Source organism: Balaenoptera ricei, chromosome 14 (genome assembly GCF_028023285.1).
Source record: "Balaenoptera ricei isolate mBalRic1 chromosome 14, mBalRic1.hap2, whole genome shotgun sequence".
In the NCBI taxonomy this organism is placed as follows: domain Eukaryota; kingdom Metazoa; phylum Chordata; class Mammalia; order Artiodactyla; family Balaenopteridae; genus Balaenoptera; species Balaenoptera ricei.
Window position 1 is genome coordinate 16,410,300 of NC_082652.1, and position 23,016 is coordinate 16,433,315.

At 38.1% G+C, this 23,016-nt stretch overlaps 1 protein-coding gene across 9 annotated transcripts in view; it reads left to right on the forward strand.

Annotated features, from left to right (window-relative positions):
- TMEM116 (transmembrane protein 116) overlaps positions 1 to 23,016 on the forward strand; it is a 188,575-nt gene that overhangs the window by 71,108 nt on the left and 94,451 nt on the right. For 8 of the 9 annotated variants that reach the window (XR_009497317.1, XM_059895000.1, XM_059895002.1 and 5 more), the window contains exon 5: positions 20,412 to 20,516. The exons of the other annotated variant lie outside the window; for it this stretch is intronic. Coding sequence is in view for 7 of the 8 variants with exons in the window: in XM_059895000.1 (XP_059750983.1) it covers positions 20,412 to 20,516 (105 nt within the window). In the remaining variant the exon portion in view is untranslated. The remainder of the gene's footprint in view (positions 1 to 20,411; positions 20,517 to 23,016) is intronic. 9 annotated transcript variants of the gene reach the window in all.

The following is a 23,016-nucleotide window of genomic DNA, read 5'->3' on the forward strand; positions in this document are numbered from 1 at the left end:
CTCTTTCATCACTTTAAATATGTCCTACCACTCCCTTCTGGCTTGCAGAGTTTCTGCTGAAAGATCAGCTGTTAACCTTATGGGGATTCCCTTATGTGGTACTTGTTTTTTTCCCTTGCTGCTTTTAATATTTGTCCTTTGTATTTAATTTTTGATAGTTTGATTAATATGTGTCTTGGCGTGTTTCTCCTTGGATTTATCCTGTTGGGACTCTCTGTGCTTCCTGGACTTGATTAACTATTTCCTTTCCCATATTAGGGAAGTTTTCAACTATAATCTCTTCAAATATTTTCTCAGTCCCTTTCTTTTTCTCTTCTTCTTCTGGAACCCCTATAATTCGAATGTTGGTTCGTTTGCTATTGTCCCAGAGGTCTCTGAGACTGTCCTCAATTTTTTTCGTTCTTTTTTCTTTACTCTGCTCTGCAGTAGTTATTTCCACTGTTTTATCTTCCAAGTCACTTATCCATTCTTCTGCCTCAGTTATTCTGCTATTGATCCCTTCTGGAGAATTTTTAATTTCATTTATTGTGTTGTTCATCACTGTTTGCTTGCTCTTTAGTTCTTCTAGGTCCTTGTTAAACGTTTCTTGTATTTTCTCCATTCTATTTCCAAGATTTTGGATCATCTTTACTATCATTATTCTGAATTCTTTTTCAGGTAGACTGCCTATTTCCTCTTCATTTGTTAGGTCTGGAGGGTTTTTGCCTTGCTCCTTCATCTGCTGTGTGTTTTCTGTCTTCTCATTTTGCTTAACTTACTGTGTTTGGGGTCTCCTTTTCACAGGCTGCAGGTTCGTAGTTCCTGTTGTTTTTGGTGTCTGTCCTCAGTGGCTAAGGTTGGTTCAGTGGGTTGTGTAGGCTTCCTGGTGGAGGGGACTAGTGCCTGTGTTCTGGTGGATGAGGCTGGATCTTGTCTTTCTGTTGGGCAGGTCCACGTCTGGTGGTGTGTTTTGGGGTGTCTGTGGCCTTATTATGATTTCAGGCAGCCTCTGTGCTAATGGCTGGGGTTGTGTTCCTGTCTTGCTAGTTGTTTGGCATAGGGTGTCCAGCACTGTAGCTTGCTGGTCGTTGAGTGGAGCTGGGTCTTGGCGTTGAGATGGAGATCTCTGGGAGATTTTCACCATTTGATATTACGTGTAGCTGGGAGGTCTCTTGTGGACCAGTGTCCTGAACTTGGCTCTCCCACTTCAGTGGCACAGCCCTGACGCCTGGCTGGAGCACCAAGAGCCTGTCCTCCACACGGCTCAGAATAAAAGGGAGAAAAAAAAGAAAGAAAGAAAGAAGAAGATAAAATAAGATAAAATAAAGTTATTAAGAAAATAATTGTTAAGAAAAAAAAATTTTTAAGTAAAAAGAAAACAAAACAAAACCGGACAGGCAGAACCCTAGGACAAATGGTAAAAGCAAAGCTATACAGACAAAATCACACACAGAGGCATACACATACACACTCACAAAAAGAGAAAAAGGGAAAAAATATATATATATTGTTGCTCCCAAAGTCCACCTCCTCACTTTGGGATGATTCATTGTCTATTCAGGTATTCCACAGATGCAGGGTACCTCAAGTTGATTGTGGAGATATAATCTGCTGCTCCTGAGGCTGCTGGGAGAAATTTCCCTTTCTCTTCTTTGTTTGCTCAGCTCTTGGGGTTCAGCTTTGGATTTGGATCTGCCTCAGCGTGTAGGTCGCCTGAGGGCATCTGTTCTTCACTCAGACAGGACGGAGTTAAAGGAGCAGCTGATTCGGGGTCTCTGGCTCACTCAGGCCGGGGGGAGGGAGGGGTACGGATATGGGGCAAGCCTGCGGTGGCAGAGGCCAGCATGACGTTGCACCAGCCTGAGGTGTGCCATGTGTTCTCCAGGGGAAGTTGTCCCTGGATCATGGGACCCTGGCAGTGGCAGGCTGCACAGGCTCCCAGGAGGGGAGGTGTGGAGAGTGACCTATGCTTGTACACAGGCTTCTTGGTGACTGCAGCAGCAGCCTTAGCGTCCCGTGCCCATCTCTGTGGTCCGCGCTGATAGCCGTGGCTCGCGCCCGTCTCTGGAGCTCCTTTAAGTGGCACTCTTAATCCCCTCTCCTCATGCACCAGGAAACAAAGAGGCAAGAAAAAGTCTCTTGTCTCTTCGGCAGCTCCAGACTTTTTCCCAGACTCCCTCCCGGCTAGCTGTAGCGCACTAGCCCCCTTCAGGCTGTGTTCACGCAGCCAACCCCAGTCCTCTCCCTGGGATCCGACTGAAGCCCGAGCCTCAGCTCCCAGCCCCCACCCGTCCCAGCGGGTGAGCAGACGAGCCTCTCGGGCTGGTGAGTGCTGGACGGCACCAGTCCTCTCTGCGGGAGTCTCTCCGCTTTGCCCTCTACACCCCTGTTGCTGCACTCTTCTCCGTGGCTCCAAACCTTCCGCCTTCCACCACCCTCAGTCTCCACCTGCGAAGAGGCTTCCTAGTGTGTGGAAACCTTTCCTCCTTCACAGCTCCCTCCCGCTGGTGCAGGTCCCGTCCCTATTCTTTTGTCTCTGTTTTTCCTTTTTTCTTTTGCCCTACCCTGGTAGGGAGTTTCTTGCCTTTTGGGAGGTCTGAGGTCTTCTGCCAGCGTTCAGTAGGTGTTCTGTAGGAGTTGTTCCACATGTAGATGTATTTCTGATGTATTTGTGGGGAGGAAGATGATCTCCGCGTCTTACTCTTCCGCCATCTTGAAGCTCCTCTCTAATGGTGGTTTTGATTTGCACTTCCCTGATGATTAGCAGTGTTGAACACCTTTTCATGTTTCTGTTGGCCATCTGCATTTCCTCTTTGGAAAAATGTCTGTTCAGTTCTTCTGCCCATTTTTAATCAGTTTATTTGTTTTTTTGATGTTGAATTGTATGAGCTGTTTATGTATGTTGGATATTAATCCCTTATCCGTCATATCATTCGCAAATGTTTTCTCCCATTCTGTAGGTTGTCTTTTTGTTTCGGTGATGGTTTCCTTTGCTGTGCAAAAGCTTTTAAGTTTAATTAGGTTCCAATTGTTTATTTTGCTTTTATTTCCTTTATTTAGGAAAAGGATCCAAAAAAATATTGCTGTCTTTATGTCAAAGGGTGTCCTGCCTATGTTTTCCTCTAGGAGTTTTATATTATCTGGTCTTACATTTAGGTCTTAAATGCATTTTGAATTTATTCTTGTATATGGTGTTAGGGAATGTTCTAATTTGATTAACATGTAGCTATCTGGTTTTCCCAGCACCACTTATTGAAGAGACTGTCTTTTCTCCATTGTATATTCTTGCCTTCTTTGTTGTAGATTAATTGACCATAAGTCAATTAATCACCAATCACCATAAGTGCGTGGGCTTATTTCTGGGCTTTCTGTCCTGTTCCATTGATCTGTGTATCTATTTTTATGCCAGTACTATACTGTTTTGGTGACTGTAGCTTTGTAGTGTAGTATGAAGTCAGGGATCATGATTCCTCCTGCTTTGTTCTTCTTTCTCAAGATTGTTCTGTCTATTAAAGGTCTTTTCTGTTTCCACACAAATTTTTATTTTTTTAATTTTTTTTTAAATCAGTCATCAATTTTATACACATCACTGTATACGTGTCAATCCCAATCGCCCAATTCAGCACACCACCATCCCCACCCCACCGCAGTTTTCCCCCCTTGGTGTCCATACGTTTGTTCTCTACATCTGTGTCTCAACTTCTGCCCTGCAACCTGGTTCATCTGTACCATTTTTCTAGGTTCCACGTACATGCGTTAATATACGATATTCGTTTTTCTCTTTCTGACTTACTTCACTCTGTATGACAGTCTCTAGATCCATCCACGTCTCAACAAATGACTCAATTTCATTCCTTTTTATGGCTGAGTAATATTCCATTGTATATATGTGCCATATCTTTTTTATCCATTCGTCTGTCGATGGGCATTTAGGTTGCTTCCATGACCTGGCTATTGTAAATAGTGCTGCAATGAACATTGGGGTGCATGTGTCTTTTTGAATTATGGTTTTCTCTGGGTATATGCCCCGTAGTGGGATTGCTGGGTCGTATGGTAGTTCTATTTTTAGTTTTTTAAGGAACCTCCATATTGTTCTCCATAGTGGCTGTATCAATTTACATTCCCACCAACAGTGCAAGAGGGTTCCCTTTTCTCCACACCCTCTCCAGCATTTGTTGTTTGTAGATTTTCTGATGATGCCCATTCTAACTGGTGTGAGGTGATACCTCATTGTAGTTTTGATTTGCATTTCTCTAATCATTAGTGATGTTGACCATCTTTTCATGTGTTTCTTGGCCATCTGTATGTCTTCTTTGGAGAAATGTCTATTTAGGTCTTCTGCCCATTTTTGGATTGGGTTGTTTGTTTCTTTAATATTGAGCTGCATGAGCTGTTTATATATTTTGGAGATTAATCCTTTGTCCGTTGATTCGTTTGCAAATATTTTCTCCCATTCTGAGGGTGGTCTTTTCATCTTGTTTATGGTTTCCTTTGCTGTGCAAAAGCTTTGAAGTTTCAATAGGTCCCATTTGTTTATTTTTGTTTTTATTTCCATTACTCTAGGAGGTGGATCAAAAAAGATCTTGCTGTGATTTATGTCAGAGAGTGTTCTTCCTATGTTTTCCTCCAAGAGTTTTATAGTGTCCAGTCTTACATTTAGGTCTCTAATCCATTTTGAGTTTATTTTTGTGTATGGTGTTAGGGAGTATTCTAATTTCATTCTTTTACATGTAGCTGTCCAGTTTTCCCAGCACCACTTATTGAAGAGACTGTCTTTTCTCCATTGTATATCTTTGCCTCCTTTGTCATAGATTAGTTGACCATAGGTGCGTGGGTTTATCTCTGGGCTTTCTATCTTGTTCCATTGATCTATGTTTCTGTTTTTGTGCCAGTACCATATTGTCTTGATTACTGTAGCTTTGTAGTATAGTCTGAAGTCAGGGAGTCTGATTCCTCCAGCTCCGTTTTTTTCCCTCAAGACTGCTTTGGCTATTCGGGGACTTTTGTGTCTTCATACAAATTTTAAGTTGATTTGTTCTAGTTCCGTAAAAAATGCCATTGGTAATTTGATAGGGATTGCATTGAATCTGTAGATTGCTTTGGGTAGTACAGTCATTTTCACAATATTGATTCTTCCAATCCAAGAACATGGTAGATCTCTCCATCTGTTGGTATCATCTTTCATTTCTTTCATCAATGTCTTATAGTTTTCTGCATACAGATCTTTTGTCTCCCTAGGTAGGTTTATTCCTAGATATTTTATTCTTTTTGTTGTAATGGTAAATGGGAGTATTTTCTTAATTTCTCTTTCAGATTTTTCATCGTTAGTGTATAGGAATGCAAGAGATTTCTGTGCATTAATTTTGTATCCTTCAACTTTACCAGATTCATTGATTAGCTCTAGTAGTTTTCTGGTGGCACCTTTAGGATTCTCTATGTATAGTATCATGTCATCTGCAAACAGTGACAGTTTTACTTCTTCTTTTCCAATTTGTATTCCTTTTATTTCCTTTTCTTCTCTGATTGCCATTGCTAGGACTTCCAAAACTATGTTGAATAATAGTGGTGACAGTGGACATCCTTGTCTTGTTCTTGATCTTAGAGGAAATGCTTTCAGTTTTTCACCATTGAGAATGATGTTTGCTGTGGTTTGTCTTATATGGCCTTTATTATGTTGAGATAGGTTCCCTCTATGCCCACTTTCTGGAGAGTTTTTATCATAAATGGGTGTTGAATTTTGTCAAAAGCTTTTTCTGCATCTATTGAGATGATCATATGGTTTTTATTCTTCAATTTGTTAATGTGGTGTATCACATTGATTGATTTGCGTATATTGAAGAATCCTTGCATCCCTGGGATAAATCCCACTTGATCGTGGTGTATGATCCTTTTAATGTGTTGTTGGATTCTGTTTGCTAGTATTTTGTTGAGGATTTTTGCATCTATATTCATCAGTGATATTGGTCTGTAATTTTCTTTTTTTGTAGTATCTTTGTCTGGTTTTGGTATCAGGGTGATGGTGGCCTCATAGAATGAGTTTGGGAGTGTTCCTTCCTCTGCAATTTTTTGGAAGAGTTTGAGAAGGACAGGTGTTAGCTCTTCTCTAAATGTTTGATAGAATTCACCTGTGAAGCCATCTGGTCCTGGACTTTTGTTTGTTGGAAGATTTTTAATCACAGTTTCAATTTCATTACTTGTGATTGGTCTCTTCATATTTTCTGTTTCTTCCTGGTTCAGTCTTGGAAGGTTATACCTTTCTAAGAATTTCTCCATTTCTTCCAGGTTGTCCATTTTATTGGAATAGAGTTGCTTGTAGTAGTCTCTTAGGATGTTTTGTATTTCTGCAGTGTCTGTTGTAACTTCTCCTTTTTCATTTCTGATTTTATTGATTTGAGTCCTCTCCCTCTTTTTCTTGATGAGTCTGGCTAATGGCTTATCAATTTTGTTTACCTTCTCAAAGAACCAGCTTTTAGTTTTATTGATCTTTGCTATTGCTTTGTGTCTGTTTCATTTATTTCTGCTCTGATCTTTATGATTTCTTTCCTTCTACTAACTTTGGGTTTTGTTTGTTCTTTCTCTAGTTCCTTTAGGTGTAGGGTTAGATTGTTTATTTGAGATTTTTCTTGTTTCTTGAGGTAGGCTTGTATAGCTATACACTTCCCTCTTAGAACCACTTTTGCTGCATCCCATAGGTTTTGGATTGTTGTGTTTTCATTGTCATTTGTCTCTAGGTATTTTTTGATTTCCTCTTTGATTTCTTCAGTGATCTCTTGGTTATTTAGTAACATATTGTTTAGCCTCCATGTGTTTGTGTTTTTTACGTTTTTTCCCTGTAATTGATCTCTAATCTCATAGCATTGTGGTCAGAAAAGATGTTTGATACGATTTCAATTTTCTTAAATTTACTGAGGCTTGATTTGTGACCCAAGATGTGATCTATCCAGGAGAATGTTCCGTGAGCACTTGAGAAGAAAGTGTAATCTGCTGTTTTTGGATGGAATGTCCTATAAATATCAATTAAATCTATCTGGTCTATTGTGTCATTTAAAGCTTCTGTTTCCTTATTAATTGTCTGTTTGGATGATCTGTCCATTGGTGTAAGTGAGGGGTTAAGGTCCCCCACTATTATTGTGTTACTGTCGATTTCCTCTTTTATAGCTGTTAGCAGTTGCCTTATGTATTGAGGTGCTCCTATGTTGCGTGACTATATATTTATAATTGTTATATCTTCTTCTTGGATTGATCCCTTGATCATTATGTAGTGTCCTTCCTTGTCTCTTGTAACATTCTTTATTTTAAAGTCTATTTTATCTGATATGAGTATAGCTACTCCAGCTTTCTTTTGATTTCCATTTGCATGGAATATCTTTTTCCATCCCCTCACTTTCAGTCTGTATGTGTCCCTAGGTCTGAAGTGGGTCTCTTGTAGACAGCATATATATGGGTCTTGTTTTTGTATCCATTCAGCAAGCCTGTGTCTTTTGGTTGGAGCATTTAATCCATTCACGTTTAAGGTAATTATCGATATGTATGTTCCTATGACCATTTTCTTAATTGTTTTGGGTTTGTTTTTGTAGGTCCTTTTCTTCTCTTGTGTTTCCCACTTATAGAAGTTCCTTTAGCATTTGTTGTAGAGCTGGTTTGGTGGTGCTGAATTCTCTTAGCTTTTGCTTGTCTGTAAAGCTTTTGATTTCTCCATCAAATCTAAATGAGATCCTTGCCGGGTAGAGTAATCTTGGTTGTAGGTTCTTCCCTTTCATCACTTTAAGTATATCATGCGACTCCCTTCTGGCTTGTAGAGTTTCTGCTGAGAAATCAGCTGTTAACCTTATGGGAGTTCCCTTGTATGTTATTTGTCATTTTTCCCTTGCTGCTTTCAATAATTTTTCTTTGTCTTTAATTTTTGCCAATTTGATTACTATGAGTCTCGGCGTGTTTCTCCTTGGGTTTATCCTGTATGGGACTCTCTGTGCTTCCTGGACTTGGGTGGCTATTTCCTTTCCCATGTTAGGGAAGTTTTCAGCTATAATCTCTTCAAATATTTTCTCTGGTCCTTTCTCTCTCTGTTCTCCTTCTGGGACCCCTATAATGCGAATGTTGTTGTGTTTAATGTTGTCCCAGAGGTCTCTTAGGCTGTCTTCATTTCTTTTCATTCTTTTTTCTTTAGTCTGTTCTGCAGCAGTGAATTCCACCATTCTGTCTTCCAGGTCACTTATCCGTTCTTCTGCCTCAGTTATTCTGCTATTGATTCCTTCTAGTGTAGTTTTCATTTCAGTTATTGTATTGGTCATCTCTGTTTGTTCTTTAATTCTTCTAGGTCTTTGTTAATCATTTCTTGCATCTTCTCAATCTTTGCCTCCATTCTTATTCCGAGGTCCTGGATCATCTTCACTATCATTATTCTGAATTCTTTTTCTGGAAGGTTGCCTATCTCCACTTCATTTAGTTGTTTTTCTGGGTGTTCCTTCATCTGGTGTATAGCCCTCTGCCTTTTCATCTTGTCTGTCTTTCTGTGAATGTGGTTTTTGGTCCACAGGCTGCAGGATTGTAGTTTTTCTTGCTTCTGCTGTCTGCCCTCTGGTGGTTGAGGCTATCTAAGAGGCTTGATGGGAGGCTCTGGTGGTGGGTAGAGCTGACTGTTGCTGTGGCGGTCAGAGCTCAGTAAAACTTTAATCCACTTGACTGTTGATGGGTGGGGCTGGGTTCCCTCCCTGTTGGTTGTTTTGCCTGAGGCAACCCAACACTGGAGCCTACCTGGGCTCTTTGGTGGGGCTAATGACAGACTCTGGGAGGGCTCACGCCAAGGAGTACTTCCCAGAACCTCTGATGCCAGTGTCCTTGTCCCCACGGTGAAACAGAGCCACCCCCTGCCTCTGCAGAAGACCTTCCAACAGTAGCAGGTAGGTCTGGTTCAGTCTCCCCCAGGGTCACTGCTTCTTCCCCTGGGTCCTGATGCACACACTATTTTGTGTGCTCCCTCCAAGAGCGGGGTCTCTGTTTCCCCCAGTCCTGTCGAAGTCCTGCAATCAATTCCTACTAGGCTTCAAAGTCTGATTCTCTATGAATTCCTCCTCCCGTTGCCGGACCCCCAGGTTGGGAAGCCTGACGTGGGGCTCAGAAACTTCACTCCAGTGGGTGGACTTCTGTGGTATAAGCGTTCGCCAGTCTGTGAGTCACCCACCCACCAGTTATGGGATTTGATTTTACTCTGATTGCGCCCCTCCTACCATCTCATTGTGGCTTCTCCTTTGTCTTTGGATGTGGGGTATCTTTTTTGGTGAGTTCCAGTGTCTTCCTGTCGGTGATTGTCCAGCAGCTAGTTGTGATTCTGGTGTTCTCGCAAGAGGGAGTGAGAGCACGTCCTTCTACTCCGCCATCTTGGTTCCTCTCTCTCCATACAAATTTTTAAATTATTTATTCTAGTTATGTGAAAAATACCATTGGTATTTTGATAGGGATTGCATTGAATCTGTAGAGTTCCTTGGGTACTATGTTCTTTTTAACAGTATTAATTCTTCCAATCTATGAACATGGGATATCTTTCCATCTGTTTGGGTCATCTTCAGTTTCTTTCATCAGTGTCTTAGAGTTTTCCAAATACTGGTCTTTTACCTCCATGGTTAGATTTATTACCAGGTATTTTATTCTTTTTGATGCTATTGTATGTGGGATTGTTTTCTTAATTTCTCTTTCTAGTAGTTCGTTGTTAGTGTATAGAAACACAACAGATTTCTGCATATTAATTATGTATCCTGAAAATTTATGGAGTTGATTTATGAATTCTAGTAGTCTTTTGGTGGTGTCTGTAGAATTTCTATGCATAGTGTCATGTCATCTGCAAACAGTGACAATCTTACTTCTTCCTTTCCAATTTGGATTCCTTTTATCTTTTATTTCTTTTTCGTGTCTGATTGCTGTGGCTAGGACTTCCAATACTATGTTGAATAGAAGTGACAAGAGTGGGCATTCTTGTCTTGTTGTTGATCTTAGAGGAAATGCGTTCAGCTTTTCACTGTTGAGCATGATGCTGCTGTTGGCTTGTCATAAATGGTCTTTATAATGTTGAGATATGTTCCTTCTATACCCACTTTGTTAAGAGTTTTTATCATAAATGAATGTTGAATTTTGTCAGAAGCTTTTTCTGCATATGTTGAGATTGTCACATGATTTTTTTTCTTTTATAAATTTATTATTTTATTTATTTATTTTTGGCTGCATTGGGTCTTCACTGCTGTGTGCAGGCTTTCTCTAGTTGTGGCAATCAGGGGCTACTCTTCGTTGTGTGCGGGCTTCTAATTGCAGTGGCTTCTCTTGTTGCAGAGCATGGGCTGTAGGCATGCAGGCTTCAGTAGTTGTGGCTCACAGGCTTCAGAGCACAGGCTCAGTAATTGTGACCAAGGGCTTAGTTGCTCCGTGGTATGTGGGATCTTCCAGGACCAGGGCTTGAACCCATGTCCCCTGCATTGGCAGGCAGATTCTTAACCACTGTGCCACCAGGGAAGCTCCTGTCACATGATTTTTGTTCTTCAATTTGTTAATGTGATGTATCACACTGATTGATTTGCCGATATTGAACCATCTTTGCATCCTGGGATAAATCCCAATTGATCATGGTGTATGATCCCTTTAATGTATTTAGCATACTTTTGTGGTCAGAAAAAATGCTTGATATAATTTTTATCCTCTTAAATTTGTGGAGTCTTGTTTTGTGGTATAGCATGTGATCTATCCTGTAGAACATTCCATGTGCCCTTGAAAAGAATGTCTATTCTGCTGTTTTTGGGTGTAACAGCATGTTGATATCTAAGTCCAACTAGTCTATTGTTGCCTTATTGATTTTCCATCTAGATGATCTGTCCATTGATCTAAATGGGGTGTTAAAGTCCCCTACTTATTATTGTCAATTTCTCCCTTTATGTCTGTTAGTATTTGCTTTATATATTTAGATGCTTCTGTATTGGGTGCATATATGTTAATGAGTGTAGTAGCCTCTTCTGTGTTGATCCCTTTATTATTATATAATTCCCTTCTTTGCCTTTTATTATAGCCTATTATAGTTTTAAAGTCTATTTAGTCTGATATGAGTATTGCTACCCCTGCTTTCTTGTCATTTCCATTTGCTTGAAATATCTTTTTCCATTTTGTCACTTTCAGTCTGTGTGTGTCTTTAGCCCTGAAGTGAAGTCTCTTGTAGGCAGCATATTGAAGGGTCTTGTTTTTTTCATCCAATCAGCCACACTGTGTGATTTGATTGGAGTATTTAGTCTCTTGACATTTAAAATAATTTTTAATCGATATGTACTTATTGCTATTTTATTGCTTGTTTTCTCATTGTTCTTATAGTTTTTCTCTGTTCATTTCTTCTCTTAGTTTCTTCCCGTATGTTTGATGATTTTCTTTAGGAGTATACTTGTGTTTCTTTCTTCTTAGTTTTTGTGTATCTATTGTAGGTTTTTGATTTGTGGTTACCATGGGACTCATATATGTTGACCTATAATTATATCAACTTGTTTTAAACTGGTAATTTTTAAGTTCAGACACATTCTAAAAGATCTACATTTTTTACTCCCCTCCCCCACATTTTGTGTTTTTGATGTCATATTTTACATCTTCATGCTTATCCCTTATCTATTTATTGTAGTCATAGTCACTTTTACAATTTTTTATCTTTTATTCTACATACTGGCTTATTTAATGGTTGATCCCCAGTCCTTACCATATATATATTTGCCTTTCCTAGTGGGATTTCCCCTTTCCTGTAGATTCTTATTTCTTTTCCACTTAGAGAAGACCCTCAACATTTCTTTTAGGGTAGATTTAGTATTGATGAACTGTTTTAGTTTTAGCTTATCTGAGAGATTCTTTGTCTGTCCTTCTATTCTAAATGATAGTCTTGCTGGGTAGAGTATCCTCGGTTGCAGGTTTTTCCCTTTCAGCACTTTGAATAATCATGCCACTCCCTTCTGGCCTGTAAAGTTGCTGCAGAGAAATCAGCTCTTAGCCTTATGGGGATTCCCTTGTATATGACTTTTTGTTTTTCTCTTGTTGCCTTTAGTATTCTCTTTAACTTTTGCCATTTTAATTATGATATGTCTTGTTGTGGCTCTGTTTGAGTTGATCTTGTTTGGGACCCTCTGTGCTTCCTGTACCTGGATATCTATTTCCTTCTTCAGGTTTGGGAAGTTTTTAGCCATAATTTCCTTAATTACATTTTAGATCCCCTTCACTCTCTCTTCTTCTTCTGGGATCCCTTATAATGTGAATGTTGGTATGCTTAATGTTATCCCAGAGAGCTCTTGAATTGCTTTAATTTTTTAAAAAGTTGTTTTTCTTTCTGCTGTTACGATTGGATGATTTCCATTATTCTGTCATCCAGATCATTTATGCATTCTTCTGTATCACTTAGTCTGCTATTCATCCCTTCTAATGTGTTGTTTTTTTATTTCAGCTATTGAATTATTCATTTCTGATTGGGTCTTTTTTTATATCTTCTAGTTGCTTGTTAAAATGTTCACTGTTTGCATCAATTCTTTTCCCTAATTCAGTTAACATTGGTAATTTCATTACCAATGTTTTGAATTCTTTATCTGGTAAATTGTTTCTTTCTGTTTCATTATTTCATTTTTTCAGGGATTTTCTCTTTCATTTGAGAGTAGTTCTTCTGCTTTTTCATTTGTGTAACTTTCTCTGCCTCTATGAATTTAGGTGAAATAGTTACCTATTGCAGTCTTGAAGGGGTGTTGTTATGAGGGAGTGTCCCTATGCAGACTGTGTGTGTCCAGTGCCTTTGGTGGGAGATCTGGATGTGACTTGGATGCAAGTCACATTTTTCCTCAGGGTGTGTTGGCAGCTATCACCCCAGTGGGGGGGGGGGCTGGAGATGGAGGGGCTCGAACTGGCACTGTGTGAGGCAGGACTTTCCCTCTGCTCAGTGGCCATCATGACCCTACGTGGGGCAGGGTCTGATCCCAAGTTACTGGAGCAGAACCCCTGAGGGTTGGACTCAGGCTGGCTCTGTTCCCTTTAAGTGTGTGTTTTTCTCTCTCCCCACACCAGGACTCTTGCCCCTGAGGAGGGGAGTGCCAAAGCAAGGGGGGCCCATGTGCAGATAGAGGTCTGATGTGCTGCCTGTGTAAGTGCCTGCGACTCCACTCAGATGCAGCCTCATGTGCAGGTGTCCTTTGTCCCTCACAGCCAATCAGTTTCCCAGCCTCCACTGCTCTCGGCCCTCTTTGCTCCATAGAGCTGGTGGAGGCCTGTGTGGACTCTCGGTGTGTATTGGGAGGTGAGCTGTGTAGAGTGACACCACAGCTTTGTCTTTCGGTTGTTGAGTTGTAAGAGTTTTTAAAATATATTCTGAATAATAGATCCATATCAGATATATCATTTGCAAATATTTTCTCCCGTTCTTTAGGTTGTCTTTTCACTTTCTTAATAACGTCCTTTCATGCACAAAGGTTTTACAAAATAATTTATTGAGGTGAAATTCACATAACATGAAATTAACCATCTTAAAGTGAATAACAGTTTAGTGGTATTTAGTACATTCACAGTGTTGTGCAACCACCATCTCTATCTAGTTCCAAAACATTTCTGTCCTTCCAAAGTAAAACAGCTTACTCATTAAACAGTTTCTCCCCATCTTTCCTACCGCCAACACTTGGGAACCACCAATCTGAATTTAGTATCTATGGCTATATCTATTCTATATTATTTGATGTAGTAATAAAATAATTCAAAACGTGACCTTTTGTGTCTGGCTTTGTTCACTTGGCATAATGTCTTTTTTTCTTTTATACAGGGAAGATTTTTTTTAAAATAAATTTATTTATTTATTTTTGGCTGCATTGTGTCTTCGTTGCTGCATGTGGGCTTTCTTTAGTTGCGGCAAGCAGGGGCTAATCTTCATTGCAGTGCGTGGGCTTCTTATTGCGGTGGCTTCTCTTGTTGTGGAGCACAGGCTCTAGGCACACGAGCTTCAGCAGTTGTGGTGCATGGGCTTCAGTAGTTGTGGCTCGTGGGCTCTGGAGTGCAGGCTCAGTAGTTGTGGCGCAGGCTCAGTAGTTGTTGCTTAGTCGCTTCGCAGCATGTGGGGTCTTCCTGGACCAGGGCTTGAACCCATGTCCCCTGCATTGGCAGGCGGCTTCTTAACCACTGCATCACCAGGGAAGCCCTAGCATAATGTCTTGAAGGATCGTCTACATTGTAGCATGTATCAGTACTTCATTCCTTTTTATGGCTGAATAATATTCCACTGTGTGTATACATCGTAATTTGCTTATTTATTCTTCTGATTATGGACATTTGCACTGCTTCTATCTTTTCACCTTTATGTACATGCATGTACATGTGATTGAGTACTTATTTCCAATTATTTTGGGTATATACCTAAGAGTGGAATCGTTGGATCATACGGTAATTTTATGTTTAATTATTTGAGGAAGCACCAAATGATTCCCATTTTTGATGCTCTTAATTCCTTTGTGTAGATCCAAATTTCTATCTGTTATTACATTTTTTCCCTGAAGTACTTCCTTTAACATATCTTATAGTAATGGTGTGCTTCAGTGTAATCTCTCAGCTTTTGTTTGTCTGAAAAAGTCCTTATTTTTGTCCTTTTTTTGGAAGGTATTTTCACTGTGTATAAAATTCTGGGTTGACAGATTTTTTTTCCCCTTTCAGTATTTTAAAGATGTTGCTCCTAATGTTTTCTGGATTGCATTGTTTCTTATTGTTTCTGCATTGTGTCTGCTATCATTCTCATCTTTGTTCCTATGTATGTAATGTGTCTTTTTGCTCTAGATGCTTTTGGTGTTTTCTGTTTTCCCCTGACTTTCAGTGATTTGATTATGATGTCCCCTTTTTTAATTTGAAGTATAGTTTTTTTAAATTCATTAATTTATTTGGCTGTGCCATGAGGCATGCGGGATCTTAGTTCCCCAACCAGGGAGCGAACCTGTGCCTCCTGCACTGGGAGTGCAGAGTCTTAACCAGTGGACCGCCAGGGGAGTTCCTAAATTGAAGTGTAGTTGAGTTACAATATTGTGTTAGTTTTAGGTGTACAGCAATGTGATTCAGTTCTATATGTTTTTTTTTCAGATTTTCCATTATAGATTATTACAAGGTATTGACTATAATTCCCTGTGCTATATGGGAAATCCTTGTTGCTTATCTATTTTATGTATAGTAGTTTGTATTTGTTAACTACATACTCCTAATTTGTCCCTCCCCGTTCCCTCTTCTCTTTGGTAACCATAAGTTTGTTTCAAATATCTCTGAGTCTGTTTATGTTTTGTGTACAGATTCATTTGTATCATTTTTAGATTGCACATATAAATGATATCATATATATTTGTCTTTCTCTGACTTACTTCACTAAGTATAATATTCTCTAGGTTCATCCATGTTGCTGCAAATGGCAATATTTCATTCTTTTTTATGGTTGAGTAATACTACATTGTATATATACCACATCTTTTTTTAAAACTTTTTAAAATTAAAAAAAATTTTTTTAATTTTTATTTTTTTAATTTATTCTTATTTAAAAGTTTTCATTTTATATTGGACTATTTTTATTTAGTGTCATGTTAGTTTCAGGTGTACAGCAAAGTGATTCAGTTATACATATACATATATCTATTTTTTTTCAAATTCTTTTCCCATTTAGGTTATTACAGAATATTGAGCAGAGTTCCCTGTGCTATACAGTAGGTCCTTGTTGGTTGTCTGTTTTAAATACAGTAGTGTGTATATGTCAATCCCAAACTCCCAATTTATCCATCCCCCCCGACCTTTCCCCTTTGGTAACCATAAGTTTGTTTTCTATGTCTATGAGTCTGTTTCTGTTTTGTAAATAAGTTCATTTGTATCGTTTTTTTTAGATTCCGTATATAAATGTTTCATCTTTCGTTGTCTAACTTACTTCACTTATTTATTTATTTATTTTTGGCCATGCAGCACAGCTTGCAGAATCTTAGTTCCCTGACCAGGGTTTGAACCCAAGCCACAACAGTGAAAGCACCAAGTCCTAACCACTGGACCACCAAGGAATTCCCTGACTTACTTCACTTAGTATGATAATCTCCAGGTCCACCTATGTTGCTGCAAATGGCATTATTTCATTATTTTTTATGGCTGAGTAATATTGCATTGTGTATGTATAACCACACCTTCTTTATCCATTCATCTGTCGATGGACACTTAGGTTGCTTCCATGTCTTGGCTGTTGTAAATAGTGCTACTGTGAACATTGGGGTGCATGTGTCTTTTCAAATTAGAGTTTTCTCTGGGTATATGCCCAGGAGTAGGATTGCTGGATCATATGGTAACTCTAATTTTAGTTTTTTAAGGAAGCTCCATACTGTTCTCCATAGTGGCTGTACCAATTTATATTCCCATCAACATTGTAGGATGGTTCCCTTTTCTCCACACCCTGTCCAGCATTTATCATTTGTAGACTTTTTGATGATAATCATTACGATTGGTGTGAAGTGATACCTCACTGTGGTTTTGATTTGCATTTCTCTAATAATTAGTGATGTTGAGCATGTTTTCATGTGCCTGTTGGCCATCTGCATGTCCTCTTTAAAGAAATGTCTCTTCAGGTCTTCTACCCATTGTTTGATTGGGTTGTTTGATTTTTTTTTTAATATTGATTTGTATGAATTGTTTTTATATTTTGGATATTAACCCCTTGTTCATTGCATCATTTGCAAATATTTTCTCCTATTCCATAGGTTGTCTTTTCATTTTGTTGATTGTTTCCTTTGCTGTACAAAAGCTTTTAAGTTTGATTAGGTCCCATTTGTTTATTTTTGTTTTTATTTCTATTGCCTTGGGAGACTGACCTAAGAAAACATTTTTACGATTTATGTCAGAGAATGTTTTGCCTGTGTTCTCTTCTAGGACTTTTATGGTGTCATGTCTTGTATGTAGGCTTTAAACCATTTTGAGTTTGTTTTTGTATATGGTGTGAGTGAGTGTTCTAACTTCATTGGTTTACGTGCGGCTGTCCAGCTTTCCCATCACCACTTGTTAAAGAGACTGTCTTTTCTCCATTGTATATTCTTGTCTCTTTTGTCATAGATTAGTTGACCTATGTATGTTATGTGTCTTTTTGCTCTAGGTGCATGGGTTTATTTCTGGGCTCTCTGTTCTGTTCCGTTGTACTATATGTCTGTTTTTGTGCCAATACTACACTGTTTTGATTATTGTAGCTTTGTAGTATAGTCTGAAATCTGGAATCATTATGCCTCCAGCTTTCTTCTTTTTCCTCAGAATTGCTTTGGCAATTCTGGGTCTTTTTGGTTCCATATAAATTTAAGGATTATTTGTTCTAGTTCTGTGAAAAATGTCATGGTTATTTTAATAGGGATTGCATTAAATCTGTAGATTGCTTTGGGTAGTATGGTCATTTTAACAATATTAAGCCTTCCAGTCCAAGCACATGGGATATTTTTCCATTTCTTTGAATCATCGTCTATTTCCTTTATCAATGTTTTGTAGTCTTCAGTGTATACGTCTTTCATCTCCGTGGTCTTTCATCTCCTAGGTATTTTTTTTTGGATGCGATTTAGAATGGGATTGTTTTTTCACTTTCTCCTTCTGATATTTCATTGTTAGTGCAAAGAAACGCAACAGATTTCTGTATATTAATCTTGTGTCCTGCTACCTTGCTGAATTCATTTATTAGTTCTAACAGTTTTTGTGTGGGACTTCAGGGTTCTCTCTATAGAGTATCATGTCATCTGCAGATAGTGGCAGTTTTACCTCTTCCTCTCCAATTTGGATACGTTTTATCTCTTTTTCTTGTCTGATTTCTGTGGCTAGGACTTCCAATATTGTGCTGAATAGAAGTGGTGAGAGTTGGCATCCTTGTCTTGTTCCTGAATTTAGTGAGAAGGCTTTCAGCTTTTCATCATTGAGTATTATGTTGGTTATGGGTTTGTCGTAAATAGCTTTTATTATGTTGAGATATGTTCCCTCCATACCCACTTTGGTGAGAGTTTTTATTATGAATTGATGTTGAATTTGGTCAAATGCTCTTTTCTGCATCTATTGAGATGATCATGTGGTTTTAGCCTTTCCTTTTGTTGATGTGGTGTATCACATTGATTGATTTGCATATGCTGAACCATCTTTGTGACCCTGGAATAAATCCAGCTTGATCATGGTGTATGATTCTTTTTATGTGTTGTTGAATTTGGTTTGCTAATATTTTGTTGAGGATTCTTGCATCTATATTCATGATTACGTTGTGCCTTGGTCTGGTTTCTTCATGTTTCTTATGTTTGGTTTTGTTAAGCTTCTTGGACATGGTGGTTAATATTTTCATCATATTTGGAAAATTTTTGGTTATTATTTCCTCAAACATATTTTCTTTGTTTCTCCCATCCTCTCTACTCCTTCTGGAATTCCAGTCCCAGGTGTGTTAGCCCACTTGTATTCCACAGCTCACTGAAGTTTTGTTCATTTTTTTTCAAAGTCTTTTTTCTCTAGATGTTTCATTTTAGTTTCTATTTCTGTGTCTTCAAGTTTACTAATTTTTTGCAGTTTTTAATTTTCCATATTTTAAATTCCATATATTTTTCATCTCTAGAATTTCAACTTGGATCTTTTTGATATCTTCCATTTCTCAATGTTGTGCTCATGCTTTCCTCTACCTTCTTGGACATACTGAGTATATTTACAGTAGTTCCTTTAATATTTTTGTCTCCTAATTTTTATAATCTATGTTGTATCTGGGTCCATTTCTATTGATTAATTTTTCTCTTAGTTATGGGCCAAAATTTCCTGCTTATCTACATGACTTACAATATTTTAGTAGACACCAGACATTCTAGATTTTACATTGTTGGGTATTAGGTTTTATATACATACATAAATTTTATATACATATATAAATCCCCTTTAAATTTGGGGATTTTGTCTTAGATGTAGTTAATTCTGAGTCTGTTTGATCCTTTATTTTTTGAAGGCTTGCTTTTAAGCTTTAGTTAGGGAAGTATTTCATGTACAGCTAATTTGGTCCCAATAGTAAGGCAATACTCTTCTTATGATTCTACCTTATTATTCTACAGTACTGCCATTCCAGCCTATGGATTAGGAAGTCATTCCACACTGGCTGATGGGAACACAAACTATTCCTTCAGGGATTCCTTTGGAGATTGTTCCACCTACTCCTTTCTGGTGCTTCTTTCTCTTCTCTTCATGGTTTTCTCTCCCATGTTTGTAGATCAATACTTAATCAAAGACTTGAAGGTACCTCTGCACATCTCCAGAGCACTATGTCTCTGTGTGTCTGCCTCTTCTCTGATAATTTGCTTCACACATTTTAGCTGCCTTGGCCTCCCCAAACACTAAAATGTCTCCTCAACTCACCAGGACAGCTTGTCTCTGTTTAAATTCCCCATCACTGCACTCACTTTTCCCAGCCAGGTAGCTGGGGAACTTGATGAACTCAATTTGTTTGTTTTTCTTCTTTCAGGGATTACTGTTCTGTAATGATTGTTATCCAGTGTTTGAAAACAGGGTGTTTTCACATATTTTGTCCAATTTTTAGTTTTTAAGGCTGAAAGACAAATTCTATTCATGTTATTTCATCAAAGGTGGAAGCAGAAATTCCTTCCCTTGGATTTTGTGCTGCTGGTTCATTGTGATCTTGTCAGCTCTTTGATGCTTTTAAAGATTTAAAAAACATTTTATTCAGCATATTTAGTTCTTTTGATTGGAAAGTTTGGTTAAGACAGCCTAGGCTATCATTATTAGAAATGGAAATTCTTATGGCCTTTTCTTTTTTGAAAATTTTTATTAGAGTATAGTTGATTTACAATGTTGTGTTAGTTTCAGGTGTACAGCAAAGTGAATCAGTTATACATATACTTATAGCCACTCTTTTTTAAGATTCTTTTCCCATATAGGCCATTACAGAGTATTGAGTAGAGTTCCCTGTGCTATTCAGTAGGTCCTTATTAGTTATCTATTTTATATATAGTAGTGTGTATATGTCAATCCCAATCTCCCAGTTTATCCCTCACCCCTTATCCCCTGGTAACCATAAGTTTGTTTTCTATATCTGTGACTCTACTTCTGTTTTGTAAATAAGGTCATTTGTACCCTTATGTCCTTTTCAATTAAAAAATAAAATAGAAAAAGATTCTATGATATCCTCATAAAATTAGAACAGTTGGGTGAGAGGAGGTGGATAATGCTGTGGTTCCTGTGAACATTCAAAAGGATAAAATAAGGAAGCTGGGACATATTTTAGGCCTGGGTAGGTTTCCCAGACTTGGCCCTATTTTGCATGGTATGGATAGTAGATGGTAAGTTACTAATAGACCAGTAGGTAGGATTCTTGCAGCAGAAAATAATGTAGAAAGTTGAAGGAAGCCATAGTGGGACAGTTATGATGGGCTGTTTTGATTTTCACCTAGATATTCTACATTTCCTCATTTTTCTACACTGTCAATTACATCTGGTACCTGTACAAAGAGCTGAGGATGAAACCCCACCAGAGTGGACAGAGCACAGTTCCACTGGTAAGTTTTATTCACAGCTAATAGTTATGAACAGTATGCTAAGACAAACCCATACATCCTCGACAAACAGTTAGCACTCAGCACTGGCGGAGTTTTCAGTCTGTTGACATGACTTCCTCTTCTCTCTTGCCGTCACCGCCACCACCAACAGGATTTGATTATAGGAAATATTATTTATAGTATTGCCATTCCTGCCTGGTTCCTTTCAGTAAGGGAAATCCTTCTTGGCTCTATGCCAATCCGTCATTATTTTTAGAGTAAAGAGAAAGATCTTGGAGAGCAGTTAGGGAAAGTGCTCAGCCAGCTAACATGGGATTTGGGCTACAGGTATTGGAAAGGGAGGGTGTTTGTTCTGCTCTGATGTATTTCTTTGGTATGTGTGGGTAACAGGTATTGGTTTGCAGAAGGGCAGAGGAATTCATGTGTGGTAATCAGAAAATAAGATTACAGCACTGTGAAAAGAGCATTTGAAAGTGAATCAGGAGATCTGTCTTATAAACCTAGTTCTGTCACTTATCTCCTGTATGTCCTTGGACACGTCATCTCCCTTTCTTGAGTCTCAACTTTTCATCATGAAAATGAAGTGCTGGTCTATGTGATCTTTAATGTCTTCTTCCAGCTCTAAAATGCTACAAGTCTTAAATTCTCACCTGACTGACTTCTTAAGAAGATACTCTTCTTGCTTTTTGTAGCCTTGCTCTAGATACATACTGCTGGAAAAGGGCAGGAGTAGAGAATGCTTTTAAATTTTTTTCTCTCTTTTTTTTCTTTTTTGTTATAAGGACAAAGTGCAGTAAGGAAATCCTTGAAAAATTAATATGATGAGACCCCCTTATCAGCATCCCAGACTAGATACTACAGTCTGTACAAGTACTGTCAATAGAACTTTTTGCAATGATTAAAATATTTTATGTACTGTTCAGTTCTATAGCCACTAGTCATATGTGGCTATTGAGCACTTGAAATGTGGCTGATATGATTGAGGAACTGAATTTTTATTTCATTTAATCTTTTTTTTAATCTCTATTTTATTTAATCTTAATTTTAATTTAACCACATGGAGCTAGTGGCTACTGTATTGTACAGCCCAGGACTATATTCTGATCCCTTTATCTCTTGTTTACCTCTGAGGATTCAACCCTTATAATTATTCTTTTATATTTTCAACTTGTATAGTTTCTTAGCTCCCTGCAATTTAGTAATGACCCATGGCTATATATCCATTTGACATGTTTGTTTACATAATCCTACAATCCTGGAGCTAGAAGGTACTACAAAGAAACAGTTAGTTCAGTTCCCTCCCTTCAAGCAGATTAATGTCAAAAAAGTTCAAGAAATGTATAGATATACTATTTAAAGTTTTTATTCATTGATTCACTCATAAGCTAAGAGACTAACTGGAATTTGAGAGAAGTTCTTCAGCCACAGAGTTATTCTCTAAAGAAGTAGTCATGAGACCAGAAGCCAAGGATGGGGACAACATGGGGGAATATTATCCTGAGTCTTGGGCTCCTGGTAGCAGAACAAATTAATCTTTTTTTTAAATTGAAGTATAGTTGATTTACAATATTATATTAGTTTCAGGTGTACAACATATTGATTCAATATTTATGTAGATTATACTCCATTTAAAGTTATTACAAGATAATGGCTATATTTCCCTGTGCCATATAATATATCCTTGTTGCTTACAGAGCAATTTAATTTTTGAAGGAAAATAGAAGGAGAGATGTAAGATTAACTCTCATATATAATATTCTGTTGCTTACTATGCATACAAATGCAGTATTGAGACTTCTCTTTATAACCCATGCTATGACACTAGTTCCAAGAAGACAAACTCTATCCCCAAATTTGCCCCCACTGCCTATTATTCTGTCATTATAGCTTTATATCAGGAGCCTTGAAGATTTGTTTTTCATTTTTGAGTTCTCTTTTAAATACCCCAGGAAGACTTCGGCCCTAAACTATTACTAGTAAGCTTTTTACCAGAGATTCATTGACAGTGGATAAGAGCAACAGTTGAACACAGGATAGCCACCTGATGATGGATAGAGGATAGAATAAAAAGAGAAGAAGAAACGTGAGTGGGAGAGGTCACCAAAGACTAATTTTACTTACTTTCCATTTTACCTGAAGTCGACACTGGCCATTCTACTTTAAATCATTTGCTATTCCTGATCCAAAGTTCTTAGGGCAAATCAGTTACCCACCTCTGATTATTGATTAATTGCTCACTTAATCCTTATTGATCCCTAACAATGGCATTCCAGAATATAATATGATCTCTGCCTTAAAATATTGGATTGGCCAAAAAGGTTATTTGGCTTTTTCCATAAGATGGCTCTAATAGTGCTTAGTTGTCTTTAAGTTCATTTGAAACAATTTTGTTAGATCGTATTGTGACAGCTGTCATATCGGCGTGCATTTTTAAAAAATTGATCAAAATTGGTGAGTTTTTATGTAGCCATTTTAATATTGAAGATGGAAGAAAAAAAGC